General features: G+C 42.7%; 1 protein-coding gene across 1 annotated transcript in view; it reads right to left on the minus strand.

Annotated features, from left to right (window-relative positions):
• LOC124259430 (mesenchyme-specific cell surface glycoprotein-like) overlaps positions 1–7479 on the minus strand; it is a 31908-nt gene extending 24429 nt beyond the window's left edge. The window contains exon 1 of the mRNA XM_046693572.1: positions 7163–7479. Coding sequence (XP_046549528.1) covers positions 7163–7385 — 223 coding nt within the window. The 5' untranslated portion in view covers positions 7386–7479. The remainder of the gene's footprint in view (positions 1–7162) is intronic.
• Positions 7480–12361: the final 4882 nt, after the last annotated feature.

Consider the following 12361-nt stretch of genomic DNA (forward strand, 5'->3'; position numbering starts at 1 on the left):
GATCCGATTATTCTGTCCATTTCTGTAATGATTTGATTACAGTGCCTATCTAATTTTGAATTCGTACTCACGTTTTGTTTTTTTGCGGCTGAGTATATATTTGAGGTCTGCAGACAGGCAACATGTCGTTGCCGTAAAGAGAGAAGTATCGTTGAGGAAAGCAGACAAATATGCTATGATCTAATTAGAGGACAGGTAAAAGCTAGTGAAAGATATAACAACCTTCAGGAACAAAGGAAAACTGTCGTTTTGATATTACTAAATTATCTGTCATGTAAATGTCACTAATGATTCCAGTCAGCAAACGCCACTTCACTGATGGCAACTGAGAAATCAGGAATGAATGCTTTTTGATATTTCTACGTGTTATACATGCACTGTCGCCAGCTGTTTATCATGTACATATACAGGATGCAGTTAGATGCATTATGATAAGTATCATGGCAGCTCTAAACCCGATTTCAAGTCAACAGTAATGTCACGAAATGGTACGGTGAATCAGTTGGCAGAAATGTCTCGTGACACGGTCACGTCTCAGGTCGCACGCACAAGTGACCCCACTTCGTAGTCAAAGGATGTGCTCGTGAAGTGAACCTCTCGGGAGGGGCAATAAATTACTTGATAACTGCTCTGTCTATCACTTCACGAATACAAGCAAACCTAACTTCAACTCACTGTAATAATTGTGAGGAGGGCCATATAAACACCAGCTTCGTCAACATACCTCGTCACTTATGATTCGAGTGAGTGAGTTGTGTTGTTTTTTTTAGCATTATTCAAGTAATATAATAATAATAATCATAATTTGAAAGAGCAGGTTCTCCTTGTCGAGTCCTTTTCTAATGATATTGGCATGACATTTGGACTCGACAAATGTAATACTCTTCATTTGAAACGTGGCAAGGTAACTAATGATGGATCGGTCAAGTTACAATGGGGAGGAGTTATTGAGCATCTTGTGGAATATCAGGCCTACACCTATCTTGGAATGCAAGTTCGAGACAAGCTCCAGAATGCCCAGATTCAAGACAAACCTCGGGCCGAGTACAAATCTCGTTTAAAGAAAATCTTGAGCTCAGAGCTAAATGCTCGAAACAAAGTCAAAGCCACCAATACTTTTGCTGTGCCAGTCCTTTCCTATTCCTTTGGAGTAGCTGATTGGACAAAACAAGACATCCAGAGTCTTGACCGTCTGACCAGAAGGATCATGTCTGATAACAGAGCCCACCACCCTCGTTCCTCTCTTAACCGTTTATATGCCAATCAATTCTGGAGGTCGGGGTTTGATTAATGTGGAGGCTCTTCATGATAGAATTTTATTGTGTACTTTTGCACATATTTATTTATCGGATGATCCTCTAGTGATGCATGTGAAGACTCATGATGAAAGCAAGGAATTCCACAGCTATTTTAAGCGTGCCAAGGTTGTTGGACAGAATCTGAGATTTGAGGTTGATTTTGTTGATGGCGATGTACTGCTGGACGGTACAGTGATGGGAGTAAACCAGGTGAAGTCCTTCACCAAGTCTGCCCAGAGTCGGTCTTTTGTGGAGAAGCTTTCTGAGAAGCCATTGCATCGTGTGTACATGCAGTGTGTTGAACAGAATAGCAATCCCACCGACTCCTTCGCCTGGATGAAGTCGGCTGGTCTTAAATGTGAAACTGAGGGCTTCCTTTTTGCTGCTCAGGACCAGTCACTTCCCACTCGCAATCGCCTAAATGTGATTCTTAAAGAAAAATATTAACATGAAATGCCGACTGTGTAATGAATTTTCAGAGACTGTCCAACACCTTGTCAGTGGATGCCCTTCCTTGGCACAAACATCATATCTTAAACGACATGATGGCATGGCTCGTTGCTTTTACTACCGTCTCCGCCATGCCTGTGGCTTTGACTCCGAGGTCCATCCATGGTACGACCCTGAACATGTCCAGGGCGTCATGGAAAATGATGCTTTCAAACTTCTGTGGAATAGGCCCATATACAGCCTCAGAAGAATTCCAGCCAACAAACCTGATCTTGTCCTTTTTGATAAAGCCAATGAATTTATTTATATCATTGAATTTTCTGTCCCTTTTGACACCAATGTGATTGGCAAGATTCAGGAAAAGCATGATAAATATGCGGACCTCGCCTTTGAAATGTCTCGCTTGCATCCCAAGTACACTGTCGTCAGGCTCCCCATTGTTCTCGGTGCCCTTGGTTTGGTACCTCCTGATCTCTTGGCGCAGATCAGGAGAGTGCCCGGGTTCTCCACCGGGAGTACAGCCCTTCTGACACTCTGGGTAATGCAGAAGGCTGCAGTGTTGGGGAGCCTTCATATTCTCCGGAAAGTTCTTGGTGGGTTCGACTAGGCAGCGTTTCCTGGGAGAAGTCCCATTCGCTGTCTGGGCTGCGTGTAGAGGGGGCGAGGGCCCTGAGCTGATGATGAGCCTTACCAGCCTGACTGTGCCAGGATCACCCGAACCCTCTCTGCTGCATTTATCATCTTAATCTGTAAAACATAATAATAATAAGTATATTTCTAGAGCGCCAAAATTCCACGCCGGGGGCATGCTCATAGCGCATACAGAGAGTTCTAGTTGCAGTGATATGATACTGAGAAAAGGTGAGTCTTGAGGTGAGATCTAAATAGAGTCAGAGTTTGACATGTTCGCAGATGGTCGGGCAATTCGTTCCATTTCTTGGCCGCTGCCACCTGGAAAGAACGGAAACCATATGATTTCAGCTGCCAACGAGGAACATGCAGTAGGTCTCTGTGACTGGAGCGAAGCGGTCTACCGGGGATGTACGGCCTGAAGAGTTCCTGGAGGTACACTGGAGCTGTTCTGTGAACACACTGATATGTCAAAGTCAGTATCTTGAAGTCAACTCTCGCTCGGATTGGTAACCAATGTAGGCGTTTCAGGACAGGAGTAATACTTGCAAATTTAGGGGTTTTGGTGACAATGCGTGCTGCAGTATTCTGAATTCTCTGGAGTCGATTAATGAGTTCCTGTGAGATATGGAGCAGAAGGCTGTTGCAGTAGTCAATACGGGAAAGTATCAGAGATCGAACAAGTGCTGCAGTAGAATCCTCAGTCAGAAGATGGCGGATACTGCCAATGGTTCGGATGTGGTAGTAACAAGATTTACATAACTCTGAGACTTGCTTCTCCATCGACAGATCACATTCAAAGTAGACACCAAGATCTTTGACTGTTGATGAGAGGGGAATGGGTGTGTCACCAATGTGAAGAGAAACAGTATTGATCTTCGACAGGCGGGAGGCTGGGCCGACTAACATCACCTCTGTCTTGTCCTCATTTAGCTTGAGGAGATTGGTGTTCATCCAAGCCTTGACAGATGCACAGCAATTCTCCATGTTCGTCAGTGGAGAGTTGGTGTTCAACTTGAAGCTATCGGTCATCTGAGTGTCATCTGCATATAGATGATGTAGGACATTGTGGCTCTGGATTACCTCCTCCAACTGCTTGGTGTACATGGTAAACAACAGAGGTCCCAAAACAGAACCTTGAGGGACACCGTAGTCCACGGAGACGGTAGATGAGTGTGAGTTCTTGATCACAACCGTTTGTTGCCGCCCTGATACATATGAAAGAAACCATGACAAAACCTTGACACTGATTCCGTAATCAATCTTCAGCCTTTGCATCAGCGTAACATGGTCAACCGTATCGAAAGCTGCCGAGAGGTCCAGGAGAACTAACACAGCAACTTGTCCAGCATCCACAGCCTGTTGGAGGTCATTTAGTACTCTGAGTAGAGCAGTCCCAGTGCTGTGGGCTTTCCTATATGCGGACTGGAACTTGGCCATGAGATTGTGTTCTTCTAAGTGATGCAGAAGCTGCTTGTTCGCTGCCTTTTTGAGTATCTTTGACAAAAAAGGCAGATTAGAAACAGGTCGATTGTGTTTCATTATGTTTTTGTCCAAATTTGATTTTTTAATAAGTGGTTGACAGATGCTTTCTTAAAAGACTCTGGTACTGATCCGCTTGCCAGACTGGTGTTGATCATCCTGGTTATGGTAGGAAGAATGATGTCCACTACAAGGACCAGCAGATCAGTGGGTATTGGGTCCAGTTCACAGGTGGTGGGCTTAGAGTCCTTGATCAGATGTAGAACCTGTTCATCTGTCAAAGGTTGAAATTCACTGAACTCGGGATATACAGGGACTTGCTCGTTGGTTGATTGAGTGTCAGTAGTCGGTGTAAAGCTTCTCATGATAGAAGCTACCTTGTCTGTGAAAAAACTGTTGAACTCATCAGCCAATGTGGCACCCCTTTCAGCATCAGGAAGTGTGTAGGCTTTCTCTCGCTCCAAAAGTTTGAACATGTGAGACCACAGAGACTTGGGGTTGTTTAGATGAGACAAGATAGTTTCATTGTGAAACGTTTTCTTAGCAGAACGAATGATTTTCCTGACATTGTTGCGCTCCTGCTTGTAGAGTTATCTGTGAACTGGAGATCCTTCTTGAAAGTGTCAAGACAAATGCCCTTGATATTTCGACACAGTACAGTTTTATGTTGTGGTTGAGGTTGAGTCAAGCAGAGTGAGAAGGTAATCCAACAATGATCAGACATCATGCGATCTTCAACACTGACATTCTCAATCATAGTGTCAGAGCCTCTAGTAATTATCCAGTCAATGATATGACCACTATATGAGTCGACTGGAGTACACGTTGTGTCAAGCCATTGGCCCTCAGTACAGATATAATATCACGGCTGGGGACACCAGAAAAGGGCTTCACGCATTCTTATCCATGTGGGGAATCGAACTCAGTCCTTCAGCATGACGAGCAGACGCTTTAACCATAAGGCTATTAGGTTCCAGTAGATCTTTTCATATGATATGAATAATTCATCACTAAAAAGTGTTAATGTGCATAGGATGGATGGCGTTAATGATAATATGGACATATACATATCATGATCCGATAAACATGCAACTGAAGTCTTCTTGGAGTGATTGAGTATGGTTTTACGCCGCCTTTAGCAATATTTTGTGGGGGGGACACCAGAAATGGGCTTCACACATTGTACCCATTTATGGAATCGATCCCTGGTCTTTGGCATGATGAGCGACCGCTTTAACCACAAGGCTATCCCACAGCCCCAGTCTTTTAGGAAACTTCCAGGGACTGCTTTTCAATATATGCATATGGAGATAATGTTTACCTTTTACTTGCTATCTGTGAAGATCCGGATTAGAATAAATGAACCTACAGCAACCCATGCTTGTCGTAAGAGGCTACTAAATTATAACGAAATCAGGTGGTCAGGCTCGCTGGCTTGGTTGACTTATGTCATCGGTTCCCAATTGCGCAGGTCGATGATCATGCTGTTGATCACTGTATTGTCTGGTCCAGACTCAGTTATTTACAGACCGCCGCCATATAGCTGGAATATTGCTGAGTGCGACGTAAAACTAAACTCACTCACTCACTTTTACTTGCTGCCTGACGTCCTGATAAGTTAAAGGTCGTTCAGTGTGCATAGTCTTGTTGATATTTTCCACTTTCAACTCCGTTTTCAAACCTAGGTTTCATTGCATGCACAGGTGTATTTGACACGCTGTCTCTGTAGGTAGGAAAATGAGTAACGAGGCGACAGGTAAACTGACGTTGATATCAAAGACACAAAAATATTGGGGTCAGAACACAGGTAAAGTATTATGGAGGAAGCAGACAGGTGATTTGTCATTGAGGCCAGCAACCAGGTAAAATATCGTTGAGAGCAACGCAGAGGTTATGTGTCGTTGAGCCTAGCAGGCAGGTAAAGTATCTTTAATGCCAACATACAGGTTAAGTGTCGTTGAGAAAATATGTCAGGTAAAGCGTCGGTGAGAAAACCAGGCAGATAAAGTGACATGAAAAGTGACTCATCATGGATACATATTGTTTGGATGGGCTTGTGTCAACACACCATTGCTAGACTATCGTCAGCCGTTTACAGAGTGCAGTTGGGAATCACAATAAAGGCGATACTACTTTTCCAGGTCTGAGCCTGAGTATCTCATGACCTGATCTGTATGTCACCTCAGGGATGGAAACAACAGTCACCCTGACTCACTCTGACTCTGTGTCAGAATGATTGTGACTGGGTCCATGTAAAACGTCACAACAAAACAATACCCAGTCTTGACTATGCTCAGAAACAACATCCGTTTGGTGTAAAGGGGAAATAGCTGTGAAAATAATAGAACTAGATCACGGAAATCCCAGGTCTGACACCGGGTGTTCATGAAACGAGTGTCCTGCTAACCCGCCATCGACAAAATTTGCCTAGAAATGGAACTGCCTTTTGCCTGCCGTCGTACAGCAATACCCATGCCATACGGTGCAGCCTGTAAACAGACCAGACAATCAAGCGACAGATGCACTGGAATCAAGTTAGATCAGCTTCAAATTACACTGACTTCATCGACATAATTAGCTGTGTGTGTCGGTCGTCACCTTAATTCAACCCTTGATATATGACATCTACAATAGTCAGAAACAAACATATTTACTAATATTTGATATTTACTAGTATTAATGTACTAATATATATTTTCAGGATCCGATAAATATGTAAACAGATTACCTTCAGAGTGATATTTCCAATAAGCAATTTATTTGTTTAGTAACATCAGGCTGTGTAACCTGATACGTGACCACGCATACGACTGTGCATGTTCCAACAGATTAACCTACATTTTCCTTAAACAAGCGTCAGAATACAACCCATTACCAAATTGTTATTAGGTTGGTGTGTATATATATATTGCACAGACCTTTTCAAGAAGAGGCGAAAGACAAGGACAAGGATTACTATTTTCAGATTTCACTTCGCAAGTAAACTTCATATGACATAGAAAGCCCGTTAGATATATTATTGTGTAATATACATGCACGAGGATAACAGGCTAAGTGACCGTTCATAATTTATGGCAATTGGGGAGGGGGGGAGGAGGGATGATGATTTTTATGCAGAAGCATGTACAATGTGACTGACACCCCCCTTAATTTCACGTACAAAGTAAGTGCCCCACCTTGCATATCATGTACAGAATCAATGACCCCCTCCCCATAATTTTGATAAAGCAAACGAATGACATCATGGCAGGATTCTGAGATACCGTTAGTCCTCGAAGACAGGGAGTTCAGCTGAAACTTACCCACCATGTAGATAAGCTTGTTGTCGGAGTCATACGTCATTTGTTCCAGACCAGGGGAAAGTTTGTAGCGCACATCTCCGTCAGTTCCGTATGAAGATGGCAGGTATAGAGTGGACTGTTTGATGAGCGACACCTTGTAACAACTCACCCCCACCAGACTCACCAGAAACAACAGTTTTAACGTATCCCACATATTTCCTACACAACTAGTTCTGTTTAACATGTATCGTCGACGAGTCGTGGAGGTGGTTGTACCTCGTTGCTTGGTGTCTGAGGTGACGTCGCGTGGTTGCCCTCAGGCTGTTTGCATGACTGTTATGTTACGGACGTGACAGGTACGTTTGTGCGCTGACAACAGTAGACACAAGTGTGTATATAACTAGTCCTTTTAAATAGGCAGGAAAGCGGATTCGACTTATGAATAGGTGTATTGACACAATGCATGTGATATGCTGCTGTAACTTCATACTGGACTTACGCATAGACCAACCTGAGTAGCTATACGATACAGGTTAGTGCAGCGCACATTTTTGCTTACTCGAGAAACTTTAATGTATTTGCTGTGGTAGGATTATTGAATATGACTCATTCTCTTTTCATTACATGTTAGGCGTTGGCTATGGCTTAGGTGCAAAGGAAGAAGATTAATATTAACAACAACAGGGAATGGCGGCCATTTTTTTTGTTATGGGGACAAAGCCAAACTCGACCAACAAAATGTCACCTTAATTACAAACTTGTGCTGTGCATAACAAGTGCAGGACAGCCTATCCTGGGCAAAATAGGCATTTAAACACACGATCAGCGTATCCTGTACATGTAAGGGACGCAACTCTGCTAAGACAACTGGGTCATCCCTGATAAGACTTCTGGTCTCGACAATATCTTAAGCTTGATCCCTAAATTTGTCTTCACGGTATAACTGAAGAAGGAAAGATTTATGCCTCTTGCCACTTTAACCTGCGTTTACATTCGACACAATCTAGGCTCTAGTCTCTAGAGGTTGTGTACTTTCCTTTTTGATAATATATTGATCAAATGTTGACAGAATCACACACACACACACACACACATTTTGTCAAATGCCGTTCAGAGACACACAGCTGTCCTCAACATTAAATGATGCTTATGAATACGTTAAGTTCCTGATTCAAGACTACTTGGAATGTTTGATGAAGGGGACATATCATAAATCACAACTGACAAACTTGAATATTTAACTGACAGTTTTTCGTGAGATTTAAATCATATATACCACATGAATCTGATGTATAGTTAACGGTATGTGGTAATCATGCAATATATTTTCCCAAGCATAAACACGCGAGATATCGCGTAGTCAGACGTATTCACGCATGATTGACACAGTGAGTTACCTATCCTTCAATGCCATCTGAAAGCGCCACTTTTTTGTTTGTCATGTACCAAGATGTAACAGTTTCTATGTGACAATGAATGTGTTTTTTGTGACTCAAGAACACAACTTATTAAAACTATATTCATACGCGGCAGTCAAATAACCTGGGAAAATGTTGCATTTGTATTGCACCCCTTCTGCTGCGATTCAGTGGAGGACATTGGTGTGTCAGTTGCTATATTTAGGGTCCTGAGTATTTTAGATGCTTCCAGAACATAATGGGTTCATTTGGCATCGTAAAGATCTTGCTGGAAGATATCCAAGACTATATATAAGGCGCTAGCGCATGACTCTGGAACATCTCACATTACATCCAGACCAGTTGGTTGAAGATACTACATTCACCCTGGATATTCACTAAAGGGTCCTTCACACTTATTTCGAATTGTCAGGAATCAAGGTGAAACAGCCAGAAATGTTTTACCAAGATTCGAACCGCATTCGGGAGAGAATGTCTAAATAAACAATTTATTCAAGCTTTGTAAGAATGCTGTTGGAATACTTCGAACCCGCCTCGAATGATTCTTACTCATTCCAAATGTACTAGATCACGAATGTAGCTCGAATGAATCGGAATACAGTAGGAATAGTTAGAATGCCGTTAGAATACACTATGAATACTTAAAATGCCGTACGAGTCCGGTTCGATTTCTGCGTGAATAACACTCGATTTTCAGTTGGAACGTACCTCGAATGTTGTACGAATTTACAGAGAATGCATTCAGAACCCTCTTGGAATGACCCCCGAATATGGATCAAATGTTAAAGAATTAAAACAGAATGCAGCTCGAATATTTCAAAATGTCTTTCAAATGCACTTAGAATGTAACACGAATGTCCGGAATGCATCAAGAATGCTGCCGGAATGTTCCACGACAGGGTATAAAATCCTGTTGAATCTATTCATCAGTCTCTGCCCAACTCCCATAGAGTATGTATCCCCTGGACCATGTTGCGTTGCTCCAGATTGCTGTCCTCCAGCGAGACCTGATTGAAAGAAATGTGGAGAAGAAACAGGAGAGGACCCAGGAGAAGACCCAGGAGATTCGAGTTGTATACTCCCCAGGGAGTTGAGATTGCTAACAAGATGTGCCGTTCAGATTGAATCCAATGCTCGAGGGAAAAAAATACCAGTGCCTTGAGCATGCACTAGTTGCCTGGATATGTGCGCTATATAAATATCATATAATATAATAAATTCCAGACCAGACCATGGCTGACAGAGGAAAGGAGGGGTCTGTATGGACAATTACACAAGACTGATGGAGGAGCTCGGAGTTGAGGACACGCAGTCATTCTTCAACTACCTTAGGATGGAGCCTGCCATGTTTGATGAGTTGGTGCGGAAAGTCGGACCAAGAACACAGAAGCAGGATACATATATGAGAAAGGCGCTACCTCCAGGCTTGAAGCTAGCCATCACAAGTACAAGGGCTTCTTCTCTGTGGTCCAAATTACCCTTATGGATGGAAATTACAAATTCGTTCGGGGTTGACGTTGGTGCTTACGGAAGTATGTTTGATGCTGAGATCTTCAACGAGTGCGAGCTCAAGGATTGTCTTGAAGACGGGAGCATAGGATTTCCTGATCCGTTCCCCTTACCCCAAGATGACGAGCGTATGTCATGCTTTATTTTGGGAGATGATGCCTTTGGAATAAGGGCCTTCTTGATGAAACCGTATGGTCATAGGGCTCTCCAGAGAGACGAGAGAATCTACAACTACAGGATCAGCAGGGGCCGACGGGTAGTGGAAAATGCATTTGGAATCATGGCCCAGAGATGGCAAATCCTCCTCACCACCATGCTGCCAAGGCCTTCCGTTGTAAAGGACATCATCGAATGCTGTGTCTGCCTGCACAACTTGATGAGGACTCGTTATCCTAATCTCCACAATGGTATGGTGGATGAGGAAGATGAGCAGCACAACGTGGTGCCAGGAGGCTGGAGACAACTTGCGCAGCTTGAAGATGTGAATGATATCTGACGTTTCAGTGACAGGTGGCTACGTTTTTATGCGATTCGGCAGCGTTCTGATGACGCCAGGGCTCATTTGAAGAGCATTCGGGACGTTCTGACTGTATTCGAGGTGTATTCGATGTACATTCGAGCTGTATTCCAAGAATATTCCACCTAAATCAGACCAGCAATCGAATATTCCACCTAAATTGTACCAGCAATCGAATATTCCACCTAATTTTCACCAGCATTCGAAGTACATTCGAGGCGCACTCGGGACATTCTTGTAGGCTTTGAAATGGCTTGCTTTTTCGATTCTCCCTCGAATACCTTAGAATGCAGTTAGAATGCAGTAAGAATACTTGGAATGCAGTTAGAACGCACTTCAAAAGCTGTTCGATATTTTTCCACTTCGAATGTACCTCGAAAGTTTTGAACATGTTCAAAACATTCGGGCATGTTACAAGAATTGACACGAATAGTTGGAAGCATTCGGAATGGAGTAAGAAGTTTTAGAATGCAGTCGGTTGCTGTTGGTTGAATAATATTGTCACGTGCCTTATTTCTGGTATCAGTGCTATCCCAATGAGACTGTACTCTCATTGACACTGCAGTTGCAATTACATTGCAGTAATTGAGTACCTAGTCAATTTATAATACAATTGTTAATTTATAACAGTTTTTCACGGTGAATCTGTTTGATTTCTTACTGTTTAACTTTGGAAAACACCACGCCAAAAAATATGGGGGCCTCAAAATGGTACCACATCGAAGACAACCTTTCATCTTCAAAACATTTTACGGACACAAGTGTCTCCATGTATGAAGATTACTCATCTTAGTGTGCTAGTGGCATTCTACTCGTCTGCATGTATACATTGGTCTTAAAAGTGAATGGTTTAGTTTTACGCCACTTTTATCAGTATACCAGCAATGTCACGGCGGGAGACAACAGAAATGGACTTCACATGGGCTGTATCTGGGTGGGGAATCGAACAAGGGTCTCTAAACACTAGTCTACACCCCCGGCATTGGTCTTAAGCTTTACCATTTTGTTTGTGCATGAGTGAAGCCGCCATCTAAACCCAGTTGTCCTGTATCGGGACGAAAGTGGAGCACTGGGTTGAGATGTGTGATTAAGATACATGTGATTTATTGATTTGCACTTCTGTGCTGGAGAGATTGTCATTCTGCCGCCCCTGTGGGTGCATGAGTGATCGTCCTGGGATCACTACTGACTGGTTGTGTAACAGGTGTAAAATCAGAGGGTCTCAAAGTGTACAAGGTTAGTGACCACGCCCCTTCTTTGTAACTAAACTCTAGAACGTAATTTGGAACTTAATTTATTTTCTTCAATGAAAGTATCTGCAGTGAACCACAAGAGCGAGAGGATACTTTCAAAACTGTTTAAAAATCAAATATTCAGTTGGCATTTAAATGTTTTATCATCTTCTACCATTAATATATCATATTTATTCATGTAAAGAATTTATCCGTGACATAAGCTTATGACATGAAAGCATCTATGTCATACCCCAATGATATAAGTATGCAAATTAGATAACTTCATGAAATTCCCGTCGCATAATGTCCAAATTGCCCATAGACAACACAGTCAGCGGTCTGATATTATACAATAAATGTTTCTGGTGGCGTTAACGCTGTTTGGTGGCAACATTACTTGTTGAAACGTGACCATTAAACCTTCAAGTCCACACTAGAACATATTCTCCTTTCTCCGCGAGACATTCAGTGAGTCGAAACGTGTTTCCTGTCCTTTTTCAAATCGAGTGTGAAATGCGTCGCCTTTTCTCTTTGATTCGGC

This window comes from Haliotis rubra, unplaced genomic scaffold (genome assembly GCF_003918875.1).
Source record: "Haliotis rubra isolate DU_JTF1 unplaced genomic scaffold, ASM391887v1 Scf72, whole genome shotgun sequence".
NCBI lineage: Eukaryota > Metazoa > Mollusca > Gastropoda > Lepetellida > Haliotidae > Haliotis > Haliotis rubra.